Raw genomic sequence first — 22457 nt, forward strand, 5'->3', positions numbered from 1 at the left:
TATTCTAAGCTTTAGCTTATTCCATCCTCACATTTCCTGTCCCGTTATGTTGACAGTCTTTTCCTCGCATAGACAACATCCTTTCCTCTAACTTGTGAAAACTTTTTATGAACCATCGAAACTTCGACGACAGTAAAACTACCATATGTATTTGCAAACCAAATTCATACACTGGTTCACTGAAAAAATTCAAAAACAGACTTCACAATTAAATAGCTTTATTCTTTTCTTTATTCCCTCGCTGACCATAAACAATACACGCTTTGAACACCATCAATGGTACTCACTCAAAACAAGTAAATACAACTCGAATACAAATTTAAGGGGCTGTTCACATGAGCCCGGTAGCCGGGATTCAGCGAAGAGTTAAATCATTTTGGCAAATGGAAAAGATTAAATACTTCACGACAAAAAACTTGTTTGAGCAATTTCTCTGTGCTCTGACTTTGCAAATTTACAAAATCTTTAAAATGAAAACAAATAATTTAGCCAGATTTGAAAGTTACAACTAACGCATAAGAAAAGTTTTGCGCTTAAAATTTTTGCTCCTTTCGATGACTCAAAATCATTTCCCGCCTCGCTGAATTCAGGTTACCAGGGTCATGTAATCAGCCCCTAAATCATACAAATTGATGCCATAATTTTGAAAGCGATTGTAAGTTTCGGGTCACAAGAAGATATAAATAAAATTTATGTAATAAAAATTACTCAATGGTAAAAAACTAAACGTAGAATACATAAAACAATCTATGAAGTTTAAAATTGTTTGGAAACATCAGAACACATATGATTTCTTCGAGGACGAATAGCGTCTCTTGATGGTGGTCGATTGTCAATCATACGAGTTCCTTTACTGAGATAACCTTGGGGAAACGAATTTGAACGATTGTCATACTCATAAGCGGTTAAAATAGCTGACAATATCATTAAAGAATGCTATGATTTGTAACTAAGTTGACTGTCTTTGTTTTCTGTTGTTCATTCATCACTATCTACACTGACACACTTTTTCTTATTTCTTATATGTTTTGGATCGTGTAAAACTGTTCTCGTTCTCTGTCGTACATTCATCTTTATTTACAGAGACACACCTTATCTTATTTCGTAAATATTTTATGTGGTGTAAAGATGTTCTCGTTCTTTGTTGTTCATTCATCACTACCTACACAGACACACGCTATCTTATTTCTTATATATTTTATGTAGTGTAAAAACTGTTCTCATTCTCTGTTGTTCATTCATCACTACATACACAGACATACGTCATCTTATTTCTTATATACTTTATGCAGCGTAAAGACTGTTCTCATTTTCTGTATGAGCATGAATTTTATAATATAAACATTCCTGTAACACAAACTATTCATGAAATTAAAAGATACTGGGCGATACAGGAAGATAAAAAATTTCATTTTCGCTAATTATTTCAATGTGATGACCAACAGATCCAACTCCACTTTCTCCAGATACACCAACAGCTACAGCAAACATTTCAATGTCTAGTTTTCTCGTCATTCCTGCTGCAATCTATAAAATAAAAATGCAACAACCAAAGAAAAGGTAAGACACAAGTTTTATTTCATTGAAAAACGTGTGTCATTCACAACCATTGCAGTTTATTAGCCGATCAATCAGCACAATAGAAATTGCTTTAATGCTTTTCAATGTAAGAGCTTATGATTGGAAAATTGTGCTATTAATATTATATTTTCTTTGAACGTTTGAATCTTCTAAAACAGTTTATTCATATCAATTTTCTTTCTCGATATATTATAGTTTATGTACTGTACGCTTTACACAGCATGTGACGTCACATTGTACAATGAAATTTGAAATAGCAGGTACATTTGCTGATATTTTACTTCAACAGAGCAGAATTCTCTTCATTGTGAAGAATTAATGGTATTAAATATTGCTTGATCATTTCAACGATACCAAAGGATGTTTAAAACTTTGTTAAATGCAAAATGATGTAAAAATTTGTGTAAAGCGAATTATAAAAACATCAATATCTTGAGAATGAGAAGCAATGTACGTACACAGTTTGAGAAAATACGCTGTCATTTTCAAAATCCTGTTGAGTGAAAATATAATTTAAATAGCAAAATTTTCGAGTCGTATGCCTTGAAATTATCATTGATGCTAATTTATACTGATTTATACACACGCAATAGGTTATACCGAGGGTAAAGGGGGTATACTTCCGGGATTGTAAGCGGTAGAAAGGGTATTTAAGAATGTATAATTAATTGAAAACAAAAAACTTACAGGACCATGATTAAACAAAACTTTGATACCAGTCGATGGAGGAGGTTGTCGTACTTTGAATCTACAGCTATCAATACCAATGTTCCTTAATATCACCGAATGTACATACGTGTGACCTTCTTTAAGTACCCCCATGTCCACCTCTGGTGGAGAAAGCTCAAAACCTCTTGTGTTGCTCTTTCCAATAACAGAAGCAGTTTGAACTTTACGTCGGACAGGATCCTCTATCTTTAAAAACTGATATCCAAGAGAAGAATAAGAAATAAAAAGGATCAAGGAAACAACAAAAATCAAATTATAAAACATGGGTTTTCTGATTGATAGACATAAAAAATTAGTTTCTCTATGTCCTTTACAAACACTGATTATTTTCAAATTTTTCAAAAGAAAATGCAACGAATTTTTAAATTTTCTGTTCTGTCGTTCATTTTATCTTATTTAGTTCAGTAGAAAATAATTTGAGTTGATATGAAAATTGAAATGAATTTTCACATGTCGTATTTAGAAGCCATTTTCGATTTAAAATTTACTCAAGCAACTTTTGAAGCAAGCTACAACTAAGGGACGAAAATTTTAGCAACAAGAGCTCTGTTTTTTGGGGGGAAACTGTATTTTTATGAGTAAATCTTCTCATGTGATTAATAGCCAACACAACAAGTGTTTAATTACATTTGAAAATAACCACTGAATTTGAGGTCACGACCTGTGATAGTTGCCAAGACAACGTCGACGCACGTGCGAATTTACAACAAAGTACACGTTGTTTTACAGGTATTTTCATTATTTTATGTAAAACATCATCCACAATCCTTTAAGAACCAAGGCTCAGTGGTCTAGTGGTATGATTCTCGCTTTGGGTGCGAGAGGCCGCGGGTTCGATTCCCGCCTGAGCCCCGCTTTTTACGATTTCATCATAAATTCCTTCAGAAAATATTTTTGTAATGACTTGCGATGAAAAATCATTACCAATTGAGCAACTTTTGCCGATAAAGACGAATTCTACCACTGAGATACCAATAATTGATACCGAGGCAATTGTAACGTAATATGTGACCTCAGAAGCAAATTAAACTTTTGTCTGTGTCTAATGTTTTAAAATTTTGTTATCATCTCACCTGAGAGTTTGGTAGAGCACCAGGTTTTCCACCCTTGATAACGTTGGGTAAATTGTCATGATTATCACAAGATGTCTCTATGTAACGATAACATAAACATAAAGGCTGTTTTTACGTACTACACATTGCACCAACTATCACTTACTTGATGACGTAACATCTGAACTCAATACTTCATGTTGCATTTCCAACAATGATTCTAAAGTCGAACTTCGGACTATAGATTGTTTGGTACGGGGGGAATCCAAAACACTTTCATTGCTCAAGACAGTCGATGCTTGACGGGGGGTGGGGTTGGTGGGTCGTGTCGACGGGGAGGTAGGTACACCACCAGCTTGTGCAGGAGTAGGATTCACTGGACGACTGACAAAAGGTGTACTACTTTCGACTGGAGAGACATCCCCAGGCGATTGTCCTCTTTCAAGATCTGTGTTCTCTAAAACCGCTGACCTAGACCAGTTTGAATATTGCGGAACATTTTCTATAGCAGTAAGAAAGAAAAACTACGTTTATTAATTAAAAAGAGTTTCTCTAACTATGTACAGTAACGTACCATGAGAAGTTTGATGCCTCTGATCTATAATTTCTTTTGATGCACTCATTGCAGTGTGAAGCGAACTAGAAACTGGACAAGCTTGTTTGTCGAGTTCAGCACTGAGCTTCAACATATCAGGACCGCGATTTAAAGCACTTAGAAAAGCTTGACCCTTCGCCGTTTCAAAATATGGCGGAACTTCACGATGACGTAATGCATGTTTGCCGTATTCCAGTTTAGCCAAATCTATACGATCTCGTTCCCATTCATCGGCCGTGCGTTTCCAGGCTGGCGCAGGTGGTGCGGGCTTTTCGACAGGTGCTACAGACTTCAAATACTTTTCTTGTACACCTGCAGTAAAGTAAACATAAAATAACGTGACTTTTCTATGTTCAAAATAAAAACTGTATGAATTAGGATGGTTTTTGTAAACTGATTCTTTCCAAAATAGACAAAAGAAGATGCAACAATTTTACAACAAAGTCACCAAGAAGTTTAATAAAGAAACAACGACATTATTGAATGTATTGTTTTCATGATAGCGACAGTGAAAATTAAAAACTAAATAGAAACCAAGTTTAAACATTACCATTTACATCAGCTTTGAGATCATTTTTTAGAGAATTTTCTCGCTCGTACTAAAAATATAATTAAAATTCCCCGGTGAACTCAAAGTATTAGTTACAATAAATTATTACATATACTCTAGTTTGCTTTGTAAAACTAAAGTACACATGATAAAATCCTTCCTTCATCCGGCCGGGAATAATTGGATTGTTATCATTCTTCTTTATAAACGGTTGAAATTATTTTGCCTTTGATATCGTTCAAAAGTTTTGATGAAATATATCATGAATCCAATGTCATTTTTCAAAGTTTGTTAAAGGGAATTTTTACATGTCAATCAATAGTTTTACTAAGTTTAAGCATGAAGGGTAGCTCTAGTTCACTTAACGTTCACACAATTTTTTGACGTTTTCTAGTCTCTAACACGATAAACTTTTACACGCTATAAGGAATTTTAATCGTTTCCCCTACGTTTTAATAAAAACTGTTCAAAGAAAAGTGACCTCCTTGTAATGAAGCCATAACAGACCATGATAAAACGAGATTTCATCGTTAGTAGCCGGCGTTTGCTAGCAATAACTAAAGAAAATGTCGATGAAATATTTCGTTATTTATAAAAATAAAAACAGAAAATCGTTTTTTCCTTTAATGTATTTTCAATAAAAAAGGCCACAGGGGGTTTGCAATATCGTAATTTAACCTGAGACAATGCAATCTGTGACGAAATTATTGAAAGTGACTCCACATTATGACACAGTAGTAAACTTTTAAAGAGTATCTTTTTTTCATAGTTATCTAAATAACAGGGGCGGATCTAGGATTTTTCAAACATCAGTCATAAAACGTCGGAGGCGCTCCGCACCTGGGGGCTGAGGCATTTTCCCCTGAGAAATTTTGAATTTCAGAGCCTTGAAAATGCCGTTTTCAGCGTTTTAGAGCAATACAAAATGTATTTTGTGGGCATCGTTTTTGCGTAAAAACAACACATTTTGCTTACGTGTTTTTCAAAAAAAAATATGAAGTGAACAATACTTGAATGTTTTGCCAAATATTTGGGCTCATTATCATGCCAAATATATGGCTTATTAGCATGTCTAGGAACGTAAAATTCATTTTACAATAATGCTATTCAAAAACAGATATAGTCTTTAAAAATTTCTACCAAGTTGTCAAGCATAGACCCCCCTAGAGACCCCCATTCAAACCTCTATGTAACGAGTTAAGTTAGAAATTTGGTACTACAAGTGACAGTTCATAGATATAGAAACGCTCAGTTTTCAAACCATGTAAGTTTATTGTAACCCTTCACCCATCTCCACATCAGTCCTAGCAAATTCATCTTATGAGAAAAAACTCAAAATTTTTTTCTGCCAAAGATTAAGCAAAAATTATCAGAGTGAAAATTTGCAGTTAAGGACTGCTTAATGCCATAAATGTTTATTAGGCATTTCACTTTCACAAGACTATTATCTTCTGTAAGTATATGCAAGGTGTGCTATATAGCAATCACTGGTAGCATTGTATTTGCAAATACAAACAGAATGTAACCAACATGTCTTTAATTTTGTAATTAAATGAATGTTAAAATTGGTTCATGTGTCATGCTTACTGGTTATGATTAATATCTTTTCATAAGATCAAAGCTTGTTTAAATGTAAATCTGAAATAATTTAGTTTAGAAATTATAATGATCATCAGAAAAATTACCTAGTGATCATGAAAAGTACTTTGCTGTTTTGCCAAATTTCAAGGTTTATTTGCATACATAGGAAGACATTTTTACTTTATAGAAAATGCTTTTCATACATCAATAGCCCTTTGTAATTTATGGCAAACAATCTGGTATGAGCCGTAGTTTAACACACCTTTACATCTCGACATGAGGTGTTCAGTTAGAAAAGGGGACAATATGTGACATGGGACAACATTTCATGTATGTGAAATACTAAGGTTTAATACCATTCCAGTCAAATTGTCAAAATAAAAAGCTTCATGGATCAGAAGACTCAAAATCACATCACACACTCGCATAAATTGACTTTGATATATTACATTCACGCATACACTTCAGTTGTCCTTTACTTACGATTTTGGATGTAAATTTCTGCTGATAAAACTCAAAACAATGTTGGCTTGGTTTTAAAAATCAACGACTGAAATGTCGCTCGCGAGATCGTCTTTGCCAAGCATTTACAATTCATCCATAAATTTTTCGCCCTCTTGAAAAAATTCCCAGTTTGGAAAGCAGCATTCATGTCAATATATGAATTTGTAAAAGATTTCCATAAATTCCATCTGATTGTAGTTTAGTTTCTATCATGCTTTAGAAAATTACTATGAAACGATCAAACATTCAATTCAGACAGTGAGCTTGACCATGTTAGTTCAGTTGGCTATCAGTCGAAATCGGTCAAACCAATCACAGTAAGACAAAAATTTAAACGAACCAATTACACGATAGCAAGTGGACTCCCTTATAGGTCCGGCCACCCCGCTTATCGATCGAGATTATTCCAGATCGTCCACTGATCTGGCTATTGACCAATGAATGAATGAAATAAGCGTTTTTGGCGTTCATAGACTCCTTTATCAGTCGAACCAGTCAAGCCACCCCGCTTATCAGTCGGTTATTCCAGGTCAATTAAAATTCAACTGATCTGGTTACCAACGAGATATTCATTGCATTAGTCATTAGTTTTCAATAATAAATAAAGCTGGATTTTTATCACGAAGTAAATGCGATAATAAAGTAAGAATAATTAATAATTTTTAATTAATATGAATAGGTAATTTTTGAATTTCAAACATCAGTCGCGCGACAGATTTGACATACTCTAGATCCGCCCCTGCTAAATAACATAGAACTATTCCCCGCGCCACTTCTCTTTCCTACAACACATTTATACTTTATCCTTGATCTTTAAATTTGTAATTGAAACCACTCATAAAATAGAAATGATTACGTTTTTAAGCAATTATATTTAACATATAGTAATGACTGCTTTATCAAACTATCGAAAAATGAATTTGTTATGTCAATGTTAGCTAATAAACTTTCATCTAAATAAAGTTTTCAAAACACATCTGGTGTTAACGTTGTCATGAAGCACGCAGTTCAATATTAGCATTCGACTACTTAGGTTGATACGAAAGCTGTTGTTCTTATTTCATCCAAGGATTCTCTTACAAACGAGACTAAGGGTTGTTTACATGAATCCGGAATGACTTTCAATCGCGATCGAAACGTGATGTCAATCCGTGTTTACATGAAACTAATTGCTGTTTTTCTTCGCACTCATTTTAACCCATTTAGCCTCTTTATTTACTTACGAGCTTCAATTTGCCAGAAGACAATACCAATGGCACATGCGTGCTTCGTCATTAATCACAATATCATTCCAGAATGAAACTCAATTCGCGTTTACGTTAGATAAAAAGTAAATTTTGATCCGGAATGAAACTAGGAATGAACTCGATCCGGATCGAGTTGTGACTCATTCCGGATTCATGTAAACATGCAATAGGATTTCTTTTAAAGTGGAATGAGTTCATTCCGTATCGAAACTCATTCCGGATTCATGTAAACACCCCCTAAAAACTGATGAAAACAATGAATTCTACAAACAACCAAATACCACAAACTTTCGTGATATTTCTAATAACAATTGAATCATTGTTTATAATAATTTTAAAGAGTATCCTTTTTTCATAGTTATCTAAATAACATAGAACTATTCCCCGCGCCCCCTCTCTTTCTTACAACACATTTATATTTTATCCTTGATCTTTAAATTTGTAACTGAAACACTCATAAAATAGAAATGATTACGTTTTTAAGCAATTATATTTAACATATCTTAATGACTGCTTTATCAAACTATCAAAAAATGAATTTGTTATGCCAATGTTAGCTATTAAACTTTCATCTAAATAAAGTTTTCAAAACACATCTGGTGTTAACGTTGTCATGAAGCACGCAGTTCAATATTAGCATTTGACTACTTAGGTTGATACGAAAGCTGTTGTTCTTATTACATCCAAGGATTCTCTTACAAACGAGACTAAAAACTGATGAAAACAATGAATTCTATAAGCGATGAACTATCACAAACTTTAGTGATATTTCTAATAACATTTAAATCATTCTTTATAATAATTGGAGTTACAGGAAACGTTTTGGTGATATGGCACAATGTTCGTTGGAATAAAGATAAAATACGAAAAGTTTTGCACTTAAAATTTTTACTCCTTTCGATGACTCAAAATCATTTCCCGCCTCTCTGAACTCCAGTTACCGCGGGCTCATGTAATCGGCCCCTAAATCAAATTCATGCCATAATTTTGAAAGCGATTGTAAGTTTCGGGTCACAAGAAGATATAAATATAATTTATAATTTATGTAACAAAAATTACTCAATGGTAAAAAACTATACGCAGAATACATAGAACATCCTAGGAAGTTTAAAATTGTTCAGAAACATCAGAATATATATGATTTCTTCGAGGAAGAATAGCGTCTCTTGATGATGGTCGATTGTCAATCATACAAGTTCCTTTACTGAGATAACCTTGGGGAAACGAATTTGAACGATTGTCATACTCATAAGCGGTTAAAATAGCTGAGAATATCATTAAAGAATGCTATGATTTGTAACTAAGTTGACAGTTCTTGTTCTCTGTTGTTCATTCATCACTATCTACACTGACACAATTTTTCTTATTTCTTATATGTTTTAGATAGTGTAAAAACTGTTCTCGTTCTCTGTTGTTCATTCATTGTTATTTACAGAGACACACGTTATCTTATTTCTTATATATTTTATGTAGTGTAAAGACTGTTCTCGTTCTCTGTTGTTCATTCATCTTTATTTACAGAGACACACGTTATCTTATTTCTTATATATTTTATGTAGTGTAAAAACTGTTCTCGTTCTCTGTTGTTCATTCATCACTACCTACACTGACATGCGTTATCTTATTTCTTATATATTTTATGTAGTGTAAAGACTGTTCTTGTTCTCTGTTGTTCATTCATCTTTATTTACAGAGACACACGTTATCTTATTTCTTATATATTTTATGTAGTGTAAAGACTGTTCTCGTTCTCTGTTGTTCATTCATCACTACCTACACTGACATGCGTTATCTTATTTCTTATATATTTTATGTAGTGTAAAGACTGTTCTTGTTTTCTGTTGTTCATTCATCTTTATTTACAGAGACACACGTTATCTCATTTCTTATATATTTTATGTAGTGTAAAGACTGTTCTCGTTCTCTGTTGTTCATTCATTTTTATTTACAGAGACACACGTTATCTTATTTCTTATATATTTTATGGAATACGTGACAAGGAATACAGAAGATCTTTCAAGTTACTGTTTGCACGTTGTTGCAATTTATCTGGGTAATTTATAGAAAAGATAAAGAACATTATTTCGTAACACCAAAAACATTTAATGGTCTCTAAAAGCGACGCCGATAGAAATTGCGAAAAATTGAATCTTTTGGCATAATGACGTTATCATTTTAAATTATCTACTCAAATTATTGTAAATGGTTATTTTACTCAGATGTATTCCTATAGGCTATAGAGCTTTGAATAAGTTTAGGTGTTTTACAAAATCGTGAGGCCAACTAGGACGAGGATGCAGGAAAACATTTTCTCTCACTCAGTGTCGTGGGCCTTGACCTTACTACTTTTGTTAATGTTGAAGATTAATCTTGGATAATAATGATGAAATTTTGCTGTTCCTCGAATATTTAAGGTTCTTGGATTACATAAGAAGATAACTTTAAAACCAATGTGTAGTGTATAGTATATACGTAGTGTAATACAAAATATAACTTAATAAAATTAGTTGTATAAAATAGGCTTAAATTTTATGAAATGTGTTTAGCTTGTCTTTAATTTATGTTCACTATGATATAACTAGTGAATAAATTACCTTTGTTTTATCTGACCAACAATCTTCTTGCGAGTCGAGTGTAGAAATTGCGTTAACTTGTTTCGTTGACTTTCCAGCACTTGAATCCTTTACAGTTCTGGTGAGTGGAAAACGTTAATGGCTGGATGTTTCCGCTTTAAAGTTGATTAAAATTACATTACCTCGAGGGCAAGTTACCAAGCCAGTTGTTAATAGCTATCTTGTTTGACTGTTACATCTTCAATACTTAAGACACAAATAAATATTTCGCTATTTCCTTCACATTCTCGAAGTTTGTTATTCTAAGCTTTAGTTTATTCCATCCTCACATTTCATGTCCTGTTATGTTGACAGTCTTTTCCTCGCATAGACAACGTCCTTTCCACTAACTTTTGAAAACTTTTTATGAACCATCGAAACTTCGACGACAGTAAAACTACCATATGTATTTGCAAAGCAAATTCATACACAGGTTCACTGAATAAATTAAAAACAGACTTCACAATTAAATAGCTCTATTCTTTTCTTTATTCCCTCGCTGACCATGAACAATACGCGCTTTTAACACCGTAAATGGTATTCAAAATTCACTTAAAACGAGTAAATACAGCTCGAATACAAATTTAAGGGGCTGTTCACATGAGCCCCGTAGCCGGGATTCAGCGAAGAGTTAAATTATTTTGGCAAATGGAAAAGATTAAATACTTCACGACAAAAAACTTGTTTGAGCAATTTCTCTATGCTCTGACCTTGGGGAAACGAATTTGAACGATTGTCATACTCATAAGCGGTTAAAATAGCTGACAATATCATTAAAGAATGCTCTGATTTGCAACTAAGTTGACTGTTTTTGTTCTCTGCTGCTCATTCATCACTACCTACACTGACACAATTTATCTTATTTCTTATATGTTTTAGATAGTGTAAAAACTGTTCTCGTTCTCCATTCATCACTACCTACACTGACATGCGTTATCTTGTTTCTTATATATTTTATGTAGTGTAAAGACTGTTCTCATTCTCTGTTGTTCATTCATTCATTCATCTTTATTTACAGAGACACAGGTTATCTTAGTTCTTATGTATTTTATGTGGCGTAAAGATGTTCTCGTTCTCTGTTGCTAATTCATCACTACCTACACTGAAACACGTTATCTTATTTCTTATATATTTTACGTAGTGTAAAGATGTTTTTGTTCTCTGTTGTTCATTCATCATTACCTACACAGACACACGTTCTCTTATTTCTTATGTGTTTTAAATAGTGCGAAGACTGTTCTCGTTCTCTGTTGTTCATTCATCACCACCTACACAGACATACGTCATCTCATTTCTTCTATATTTTATACAGCGTAAAGACTGTTCTCATTCTCTGTATGAGCATGAATTTTATAATATAAATATTCCTGTCACACAAATTATTCCTAAAATTAAAGGATACTAGCCGACACAGGAAGATAAAAAATTTCATTTTCGCCAATTATTTCAATGTGATGACAAACAGATCCAACTCCACTTTCTCCAGATTCACCAACAGCTACAGCAAACATTTCAATGTCTAGTTTTCTCGTCATGCCTGCTGCAACCTATAAAATAAAAATGCAACAACCAAAGAAAAAGTAAGACACAGGTTTTATTTCATTGAAAAACGTATGTCCTTCCCAACCATTGCAGTTTATTAGCCCATCAAAGCAGCACAATTGAAATTGCTTTGTTGCTTTTTAATGTAAGAGCTTATGATTCGAAAATTGTGCCATTTTTATTTTATTTTTATTAAAATCTTTTGTTTCCATAAATATCTTCTTAAACAGTTTATTCATATCAATTTTCTTTCTCAAGATATTGTAGTTTATGTACTGTACGCTTTACACAGCATGTGACGTCACATTGCATAACGGAAATTTGAAATAGCAGGTACATTTGCTGATATTTTACTTTAACAGAGCAGAATTCCCTTCATTGTAAAGAATTAATGGTATTAAATAATGCTTGATCTTTCAACGACACCAAAGGATGCTTAAAACTTTATTAAATGCAAAATGATGTAAAAATTTGTGTAAAGCGAACAATAAAAACTTCAATATCTTGAGAATGAGAAGCAATATACGTCACTGTTTTTGAAACTACGCTGTCATTTTCAAAATCCTGTTGAGATAAAATATAATTTAAATAGCAAACTTTTCGAGTCGTATGCCTTGAAATTATCATTGATGCTAATTTATACTGAACTATACACACGAAATAGGTTATACTGAGGGTAAAGGGGGTATACTTAGGGGATTAAGCGGTAGAAAGGGTATTTAAGAATGTATAATTAATTGAAAATAAAAAACTTACAGGACCATGATTAAACAAAACTTTGATACCAGTCGATGGAGGAGGTTGTCGTACTTTGAATCTACAGCTACCAATACCAATGTTCCTTAATATCACCGAATGTACATACGTGTGACCTTTTTTAAGTACCCCCATGTCCACTTCTGGTGGAGAAAGCTCAAAACCTCTTGTGTTGTTCTTTCCAATAACAGAAGCAGTTTGAACTCTACGTCGGACAGGATCCTCTATCTTTAAAAACTGATATCCCAGAGAAGAATAAGAGATAAAAAGGATCAAGGCAACAAAAAAAAATGGAATTATAAAACATGGGTTTCTGATTGATAGACATAAAAAATTAGTTTCTCTATGTTCTTTACAAACACTGATGTTTTTAAAGATTTTTCAAAAGAAAATGTAACGCATTTTCAAATTTTATAAATCTGTCCTTCATTTTATATTATTTAATTCAGTAAAAACTAATTTAAGTCGACATGAAAATTGAAATGAATTTTCACATGTCGTATTTAGAAGCTATTATCGATTTAAAATTTGCTCAAGCAACTTTTGAAGCAAGCTACAACTAAGAGACGAAAATTTCAGCAACAACAGCTCTGTTTTTTGGGGGGGAAACTGTATTTTTTATGAGTAAATCTTCTCATATTAACAATAGCCAACACAACAAGTGTTTATTAACATGTGAAAATAACCACTGAATTAAAGGTCACGACCTGTAATAGTTGCCAAGACAACGTCGACACACGTGCGAATATACAAAAAAGTACAAGTTGTTTTACAGGTATTTTCATTATTTTATATAAAGCATCGTCCACAATTGTTTAAGAACCAAGGCTCAGTGGTCTAGTGGTATGATTCTCGCTTTGGGTGCGAGAGGCCGCGGGTTCGATTCCCGCCTGAGCCCCGCTTTTTACGATTTCATCATAAATTCCTGTAAAAAATATTATTCTAATGACTTGCGCTGAAAAATCATTACCAATTGAGCAACTTTTGCTGTTAAAGACAAATAATTTCATGCTAAAAAATTGTTACGATTCTATAAAACAAGGTCAAAATAACAAAAATGAAATGAAAGCATCATAAAGTTTATTAAATGTGGACCAATGTAAAACAAACTGTCAGCTATAAATATGATTTTGACCAAATTTAAAATTATTTTGGAACATATGTCTTCGCATTGCACCTTTTTAAGAATTGGCACGAGCCCCACATTTGCATAAATAGCGTAATCTTCACTATTGAGCGACTGCTTAGCACAACTAGTCAACTGTCCAGGTAAAAGAGCACTGAAGGCACATGTTAAGTGAAGAAACGAACTGAGAACCAATTACAAAATACAATAAACAAATAAAGTTGAAGTGTTCAAAAAGAAAGATGCATTGGCCGGAAATCGACCCGGGCCTCCCGCGTGGCAGGCGAGAATTCTACCGAGGAATACCAATACCTGATACCGAGGCAATTCCAACGTAATCTGTGACCTCACAAGGAAATTAAACTTTTGTCTGTGTCCATTATTTAAAATTTTCTTATCATCTCACCTGAGAGTTTGGTAGAGCACCAGGTTTTCCACCCATGATAACGTTGGGTAAATTGTCATGATTATCACAAGATGTCTCTGTGTAACGATAACATAAACATAAATGGTGTTTTTACGTACTACACATTGCACCAAGTATCACTTACTTGATGACGTAACATCTGAACTCAATACTTCATGTTGCATTTCCAACAATGATTCCAAAGTTGAGCTTCGGACTATAGATTGTTTGGTACGGGGGGAATCTAAAACACTTTCATTGCTCAAGACAGTCGATGCTTGACTGGGGGTGGGGTTGGTGGGTCGTGTCGACGGGGAAGTAGGTACACCACCAGCTTGTGCAGGAGTAGGATTCACTGGACGACTGACAAATGGTGTACTACTTTCGACTGGAGAGACATCCCCAGGCGATTGTCCTCTATCAAGATCTGGGTTCTCTAAAACCGCTGACCTAGACCAGTTTGAAGATTGCGGAACATTTTCTATAGCAGTAAGAAAGAAAAAAGTACGTTGATTAATTAAAAAGAGTTTCTCTAACTATGTGCAGGAACGTACCATGAGAAGTTTGATGCCTCTGATCTAAAATTTCTGTTGATGCACTCATTGCAGTGTGAAGCGAACTAGAAACTGGACAAGCTTGTTTGTCGAGTTCAGCACTGAGCTTCAACATATCAGGACCGCGATTTAAAGCACTTAGAAAAGCTTGACCCTTCGCCGTTTCAAAATATGGCGGAACTTCACGATGACGTAATGCATGTTTGCCGTATTCTAGTTTAGCCAAATCTATACGATCTAGTTCCCATTCCTCGGCCGTGCGTTTCCAGGCTGGCGCAGGTGGTGCAGGCTTTTCGACAGATGCTACAGACTTCAAATACTTTTCTTGTACACCTGCAGTAAAAATAAAATAACTTGACTTTTCTATGTTCAAAATAAACTGTATGAATTACGATGGTTTTTATAAACCGATTCTTTTTAAAATAGACAAAAGAAGACGCAACAATTTTACAACAAAGTCAGCAAGTTTAATAAAGAAACAACGACATTATTGAATTTATTGTTTTTATGATGGGGACAGTGAACATTAAAAACTGAATGTAGAAACCAAGTTTAAACATTACCATTTACATCAGCTTTGAGATCATTTGTCAGAGAGTTTTCCCGCTCGTACTAAAAATATAATTAAAATGCCCCGGTCAATTCAAAGTATTGGTTACGATAAATTATTACATATACTCTAGTTTGCTTTGCAAAACTAAAGTACACATGATAAAATCCTTCCTTCATCCAAACGGGAATATTTGGATCGTTATCATTTTTATTTGTAAACGGTTGAGATTATTTTGTCTTTGAAATCGTTCAAAAGTTTTAATGAAATGTATCATGAATCCAATGTCATTTTTCAAAGTATTTTAAAGGGAATTTTTACATGTCAATCAATACTTTTACTAAGTTTAAGCATGAAGGGTAGCTCTAGTTCACTTAACGTTAACACAATTTTTTGACATTTTCTAGTCTCTAACACGATAAACTTTTACACGCTATAAGGAATGTTAATCGTTTCCGCTACGTTTTAATAAAAACTGTTCAAAGAAAAGTGACCTCCTTGTAATGAAGCCATAACAGACCATCATAAAACGAGACTTCATTGTTAGTAGCCGGCGTTTGATAGCAATAACTAAAGAAAATGTTGATGAAATATTTCGTTATTTATAATAATAAAAACAGAAAACCGTGTTTTCCTTTAATGTATTTTCAATAAAAAAGGCCACAGGGGGTTTGCAATATCGTAATTTAACCTGAGACAATGCAATCTGTAACGAAATTATTGAAAGTTCCTCCACATTATGACACAGTAGTAAACTTTTAAAGAATATCCTTTTTTCATAGTTATCTAAATAACATGGGACTATTCCCCTCGCCACTTCTCTTTCTTACGACACATTTATTTTTCATCCTCGATCTTTAAATTTGTAACTGAAACACTCATAAAATATAAATGATTACGTTTTAAAGCAATAATATTTAACATATCGTAATGACTGCTTTATCAAACTATCGAAAAATGAATTTGTTATGTCAATGTTAGCTGATAAACTTTCATCTAAATAAAGTTTTCAAAACACATCTGGTGTTAACGTTGTCATGAAGCACGCAGTTCAATATTAGCATTTGACTACTTAGGTTGATACGAAAGCTGTTGTTCTTATTACATCCAAAGATTCTCTTACAAACGAGACTAAAAACTGATGAAAACAATGAATTCTACAAACAACCAAATACCACTATCTTTCGTGATATTTCTAATAACAGTTGATTCATTGTTTATAATAATTGGAGTTACAGGAAACGTTTTGGTGATATTGTACAATGTTCGTTGGAATAAAGATAAAAACACGACCAGTTATTTTGTTATTAATTTGGCTTTGTCGGATCTTGTCGTTTGTGGGATAACTTTCCCGATGGCTATCGCAAAAAATACACTTGTTTTGATGGGAAAAACAGACATACTTTGCGAATTATTCATTTCCATTTTGTACGCAAGTTTATCGCTTTCTGTAGTGAATCTCATGATGCTCACAATTGATCGTTACATTTGTATTGCATTACCCCTAAAGTATCCTCAAATTGTCACGCAAAGAAAGGTGTCTATAGCTTTGGTTTCAGTATGGATCACTGGCTTTCTTAATTTTCTTATGATATTTTTCACATCGAAACCTAGCGATATGCCATTCATATGTGAGATGAACAAAATAACTGCTTCAGTTGGTACTTTTTTCTTTTTCTTTGTTCCACTTGGTGTTACGATCGTTTTCAATGCGAAAATTGTACAAATTGCTCGAAGTCAAGGTCGAAAAATAGCAGCACAAGCTTCATTATCACAAACAAATAATTCAACGGCTGCAGATGATTTGAACTCAAGAAGAAACTTTTCACGACAAATGAAGCTCTTCAAAACAATCCGTGTCGTTTTTGGTTGTTTTTTATTCTGTGTAACACCGTTTCCTATGATAGTGTTTATCGAGTTTGTCATTTGCGATCATGGCTGTATCCCTCTAAAAGTTCAAATTGGAATTTTGCTTCTGGCTGCAACAAACTCCATTACAAATGCTTTCATTTATGGAATACGAGATAAGAAATACAGAAGATCTTTCAAACAAATGTTTGCGCGATGTTGCAATTTATCTGGGTAATCAATAGAAAAAAGAATAAAAAGAAACGGAAAGGAACATTTTAGCATAACACGATAAAAATCTAATGATAACTGTCTCTCTTAGGGACGCCAAGATAAAATGCGAGGCTTAAGACTTCTCTTGAGGAAATAGAAAGTTCTGATTTTAAATATCTTTCAGGCAGATTTTCTAAACTGTTCTCAACTTTAAAGGTCTGTAACAGAGACCCAAAGTTTTTTCTTAAAGGAGCCTTGCATGATTTTACTTCTCTAAAAACGTGTGTCTAATTAGAATAGGGGTTTAGAGAAAGATCTCAACTCCATCACTCTCGGAGATTCTGAACTTTATAAATGCTGAACATGGCTATCATTAAACTCAACTACCCTAACTATTATTAAAGTTCTTGCACCTGGTGGAAAACATAGCTCAAAAAACAAATGAATTCACTGATGTACATTCACTTTAAGAGATCCGTGAAGAAATCTAAGCTCAGTGCAGTACAAAATATAACTTTAAATGAGTCGTATAAAATAGTTATAGATTTGTAGAAAAATATGCATTTCCATCTTGACTTTTATTCATGCGTACTACGACACTATGATATTAGTGAGTGACATTAACGTCATTATAAATAAAATTTGATAATTTGACAACAATCTTTACTGCTGCCATCTTAAAATTTTTCTATAGTTACACTATAAGTAATACTATGATATATTTCTTGATGTAATAAAAATATAGAGGCAGTCTCGTATGATAATATAACCGCTTTATGATTAAAAAATGCTTACCTTTTCAACCAATCCATTTGCTCTTTTTACTTCTTCCGTGTCACGTGACTCCTTCGGCAGACAGTTATCGCACTGAAGTTGAAGTTTTGTCACGTACTCGCCATATTGACGGAATGCCGCTGAAATAGTCTCGCGATGTAAGATGTCTGAAGGCTCATATTGAACAAAATGAAGCAAAACCAAGACTTTGGGACAAGTTAATAATGGTTTTACATCAACGGCTTTTCTCATGTTGCCAATGACTACTCCAAAACCTGAAAAAAGAAGAAAAATGAGCTGGAAAATTAGGATAATAACTGGTGCCATCCCCTAAATTGAACCATTTTAACCCTGCAACACACCCACAGGTATGAACGTTGATATCCCTGTAAGACACCTGCAAACCCTTAACATTGCCAACCTGAAACCAAACTATCAATTTATCAGAAAACGATCTCAAAATACCAAAAATTCAAATGAAACATCAATAAAACAATGAAATAAAGACCACCTGCATTGGTACCAAATTTTGGTCCAAAAGTCAAATGAAACAACAATAAAACAATGAAATAAAGAACACCTGCATTGGTACCAAATTTTGGTCAAAAATTCAAACGAAACATCAATATAACAATGAAATAAAGACCACCTACATTGGTACGAAATTTTGGACCAAAAGTCAAATGAAACGTCAATATAACAATGAAATAAAGACCAACTGCATTGGTACCAAATTTTGGACCAAAAGTCAAACGAAACATTAATATAACAATAAAATAAAGACCACCTGCATTGGTACAAAATTTTGGTCCAAAAGTCAAACGAAACATCAATATCACAATGAAATAAAGACCACCTGCATTGGTACCAAATGTTGGTCCAAAAGTCAAACGAAACATCAATATAACAATGAAATAAAGACCATCTGCATTGGTACCAAATTTTGGTCCAAAAGTCAAATGAAACATCAATATAACAATGAAATAAAGACCACCTGCATTGGTACCAAATTTTGGTCCAAAAGTCAAATGAAACATCAATATAACAATAAAATAATGACCACCTGCATTGGTACCAAATTTTGGACCAAAAGTCAAATGAAACATCAATAAAACAGTGAAATAAAGACCACCTGCATTGGTACCAAATTTTGGTCCAAAAGTCAAATGAAACGTCAATATAACAGTGAAATAAAGACCACCTGGCATTGGTACCAAATTTTGGTCCAAAAGTCAAATGAAACATCAATAAAACAGTGAAATAAAGACCACCTGCATTGGTACCAAATTTTGGTCCAAAAGTCCAATGAAACATCAATATAACAGTGAAATAAAGACCCCCTGCATTAGTACCAAATTTTGGACCAAAAGTCAAATGAAACATCAATATAACAGTGAAATAAAGACCACCTGCATTGGTACCAAATTTTGGTCCAAAAGTCAAATGAAACGTCAATATAACAGTGACATAAAGACAACCTGCATTGGTACCAAATTTTGGTCCAAAAGTCAAATGAAACATCAATATAACAATAAAATAATGACCACCTGCTGCATTGGTAGTCAAATGAAACATCCAAAAATTGGTCCAAAAGTCAAATGAAACATCAATAAAACAGTGAAATAAAGACCACCTGCATTGGTACCAAATTTTGGACCAAAAGTCAAATGAAACATCAATATAACAGTGAAATAAAGACCACCTGCATTAGTACCAAATTTTGGACCAAAAGTCAAATGAAACATCAATATAACAGTGAAATAAACACCACCTGCATTGGTACCAAATTTTGGTCCAAAAGTCAAATGAAACGTCAATATAATAGTGAAATAAAGACCACCTGGCATTGGTACCAAATTTTGGTCCAAAAGTCAAATGAAACATCAATAAAACAGTGAAATAAAGACCACCTGCATTGGTACCAAATTTTGGTCCAAAAGTCCAATGAAACATCAATATAACAGTGAAATAAAGACCCCCTGCATTAGTACCAAATTTTGGACCAAAAGTCAAATGAAACATCAATATAACAATGAAATAAAGACCACCTGCATTGGTATCAAATTTTGGTCCATCTTTCTTTTTTTCTAAGGGTGGAAACTGCGTAAAGTCTCTTTCCCGTAAAGCAAGCGGAACAAGATTACTTTCATCTTTGTGTTTTAGCCATTTTCTTCCTTCTCCTTCTGAGAAAGGTTTTAGTACAGTAACTCCGGTGAGGTTTGGTAAACCCTCAAGAGGAGTTCTTAAAACAGCCGTAGCAACGTTATCTTCAGCAGCTTTCAAGTATTCGTCAACGTCTTGATGACGTAACAAGTAAACCCAGTACCATCACGACGCATCACAAAGAATCGTGGGACGGGTAAAATGTCTGCTACAGAAATAACAACAAAGCCGAATATGTGTTATAACTCTGTCATATGATTCGAAGAAAATGTTATTTGAAAAACTTAATGAATGATTGGTATTTAAAAGAAAAACTCAAGTTGTAGAGTTACGTTAATGGTGCCTCACCTTTTTCTGTTGTATCTGTATTATTGACTTTATCAACTTTTATGTCGCCATTACTAAACACAGAGAATGTATTTCCACAGTTGTCCTTATGATCACAGTAATGTTGTGATGTAGTGCGTAGATAATAAACACCCCCCTGACGATTCCTGACAGAATTGACGTCATCATCACCATGATCACGATGAACTTTATTTAAGTCGCGAGGAAAGTAGGAAACGTTACCTAAAATATAAAGTAACAACACTTTACTTTGATTTTCCTCTCTTGAATTAGATAAAATTATTTTATGAATCGAAAATAATTCAAAGATTGTTAACCCTCCCTATAAATCAACTAATGTCCTTATGTGTACCCCTATAACCACCCCTTCTTAACAACATGCCTTTACTATCACACAAGATCCTAGAACCATCATATATATCGACAACACTTTCACCATTTGTCATCGTGTGTATGGAGCTACCGTTACCAAACAACGTTCGACATGAACCATATTCTGTCTCCATGGTAACGGTTGCAAAACCCTCACATTCCACCTTGACATATGTGGTAACACGTGACTCGTACTCAGCCTCTTCGCCAGTTTCTGCATTCGGAGGTTGCAACTCTACTCGTGTTATATCGTAAAACGTAGTAATACGAGTGCCGTCCGAATGCTCTACGACTTGAGTGCCGTCAGGTCGAATAACTTTGATGACTTTATCTTCCCTCGTTTTGTAAATCTAAGCAATTTTTATAAAGACATTCAAGAAGAATATTTATGTCGAACTTGAATAGACAAGTAATAAATAGAATTAATGGTTGCTCTTAGAGATATCAAAACAGCAGTAGCCACAGATTTTGCTCTTACACAACGAATATGAAGCAGTTTTTTGTCAAATTACAACATGTATCGTTCATATCATAATGCAACTTTAGTAAACTTAACAACAAGAAAAATACGTAGCGGTAAAAAGCAAGCCTTCCTTGTTCTTTATTTTGTTTAACTTTTTAGTAATAGCAATAGAATTTCTGCTTCCATCATATGGAGCTTACATGCAAATGATAATTATGTTTTCGTAAGAAAAAAGCAATATGCCAGGACAATAAAAAATCGTCTCAAACAAGCGAAAAACTAAAAGTAGCCATTTAAAATGTTGTTTTCAAAGCTTCTACAACATAATCAGGGCCATCGGTGGATAGTTAATGTGGGTGGGGTGTTTTATTCATGTATTCAGATGTGCCTAATGATTTCATTTGAAAGCAATTCACCTAAGGAATTAAGTAATTCACATTCAAAAGAAACCAGTCGACCAAAATTAAGTATATGAATATACAACCCCCCCCCCGATCAACGTTCTCGGGACGGTCCTGAACATAATTACCTGTCGTGTATCTGGACATGTCGCTAGAGATTGTTTCACGTAATTTCCTAAACATTGGCTACCACCATCGTTTTGTAATAACCGCTGACCATCACATGTTACCGTCATCCATTGCGCTCTCAGCTTTATACTTTCATTTACTTTGTCGTCAACATCATCTGGCAATGACGTCATTATTTCACCTGTAATACACAAAAATCGACACCAGGGTTGTCCTTACTCCATCCCACAAACATGTGCGTACCATCAATATATTTACGAGGAACGTTTGGACTAAACATTTTTAATCAGTATTAAACTAATACGCCTTATTTCAACATTTCATTCTTCTTGCCAATCGAGTGTAGAAATTGCGTTAACTT

General features: G+C 33.8%; 3 protein-coding genes, 1 long non-coding RNA gene and 2 other non-coding genes across 6 annotated transcripts; 3 read left to right on the forward strand and 3 right to left on the reverse strand.

Moving 5' to 3' along the window:
- Positions 1-701: 701 nt before the first annotated feature.
- LOC124441025 (sperm-associated antigen 17-like) lies at positions 702-22269 on the reverse strand. The gene is made up of 16 exons (XM_046991446.1): positions 22096-22269; positions 21084-21453; positions 20732-20953; positions 20074-20517; positions 19854-19991; positions 19492-19698; positions 18874-19421; positions 18587-18641; positions 18242-18495; positions 4508-4556; positions 3937-4269; positions 3529-3864; positions 3384-3460; positions 2269-2505; positions 1383-1527; positions 702-914 (listed from the first exon to the last, which is right to left on the reverse strand). The coding sequence occupies exons 1-16, from the start codon at positions 22267-22269 to the stop codon at positions 757-759; spliced, it is 3747 nt and encodes a 1248-aa protein (XP_046847402.1). The 3' UTR covers positions 702-756.
- Positions 3091-3162, forward strand: Trnap-ugg. The gene has a single exon. It is a non-coding gene; the product is annotated as a tRNA-Pro (tRNA).
- On the reverse strand, positions 8840-11975 carry LOC124442734 (sperm-associated antigen 17-like). Its single transcript, XM_046993223.1, has 3 exons — positions 11854-11975; positions 11162-11212; positions 8840-9053 (listed from the first exon to the last, which is right to left on the reverse strand). Exons 1-3 carry the CDS (start codon positions 11960-11962, stop codon positions 8947-8949), a joined length of 267 nt encoding a protein of 88 aa, XP_046849179.1. The 5' UTR covers positions 11963-11975; the 3' UTR covers positions 8840-8946.
- On the reverse strand, positions 12904-14486 carry LOC124442736. Its single transcript, XR_006947345.1, has 3 exons — positions 14427-14486; positions 14282-14358; positions 12904-12986 (listed from the first exon to the last, which is right to left on the reverse strand). It is a non-coding gene; the product is annotated as an uncharacterized LOC124442736 (long non-coding RNA).
- On the forward strand, positions 13576-13647 carry Trnap-ugg. Its single transcript has one exon. It is a non-coding gene; the product is annotated as a tRNA-Pro (tRNA).
- LOC124442727 (histamine H2 receptor-like) lies at positions 16390-18253 on the forward strand. The gene has a single exon (XM_046993215.1). The coding sequence runs from the start codon at positions 16527-16529 to the stop codon at positions 17469-17471; it is 945 nt and encodes a 314-aa protein (XP_046849171.1). The 5' UTR covers positions 16390-16526; the 3' UTR covers positions 17472-18253.
- Positions 22270-22457: the final 188 nt, after the last annotated feature.

Source organism: Xenia sp. Carnegie-2017, unplaced genomic scaffold (assembly GCF_021976095.1).
Source record: "Xenia sp. Carnegie-2017 unplaced genomic scaffold, XeniaSp_v1 HiC_scaffold_20, whole genome shotgun sequence".
NCBI classification, from domain to species: domain Eukaryota; kingdom Metazoa; phylum Cnidaria; class Anthozoa; order Malacalcyonacea; family Xeniidae; genus Xenia; species Xenia sp. Carnegie-2017.

What these genes read in the sequence shown, in the direction of transcription:
- LOC124442734 (XM_046993223.1), bottom strand. Translation starts at nt 11,962, where the DNA reads ATGTTTGCTGTAGCTGTTGGTGAATCTGGAGAAAGTGGAGTTGGATCT. An exon ending in TTATCTTCCTGTGTCGGCTA is followed by an intron (nt 11,213 to 11,853) that starts GTATCCTTTAAT and finishes TGATATTGTCAG; the next exon opens with CTATTTTAACCGCTTATGAG. An exon ending in TTCAAATTCGTTTCCCCAAG is followed by an intron (nt 9,054 to 11,161) that starts GTCAGAGCATAG and finishes CGTTTCCCCAAG; the next exon opens with GTTATCTCAGTAAAGGAACT.
- LOC124442727 (XM_046993215.1), top strand. Translation starts at nt 16,527, where the DNA reads ATGAAAACAATGAATTCTACAAACAACCAAATACCACTATCTTTCGTG.
- LOC124441025 (XM_046991446.1), bottom strand. Translation starts at nt 22,269, where the DNA reads ATGACGTCATTGCCAGATGATGTTGACGACAAAGTAAATGAAAGTATA. An exon ending in GTGCTCTACCAAACTCTCAG is followed by an intron (nt 2,506 to 3,383) that starts GTGAGATGATAA and finishes CTTGGATATCAG; the next exon opens with TTTTTAAAGATAGAGGATCC. An exon ending in TTTTGTTTAATCATGGTCCT is followed by an intron (nt 1,528 to 2,268) that starts GTAAGTTTTTTG and finishes TTTATTTTATAG; the next exon opens with ATTGCAGCAGGAATGACGAG.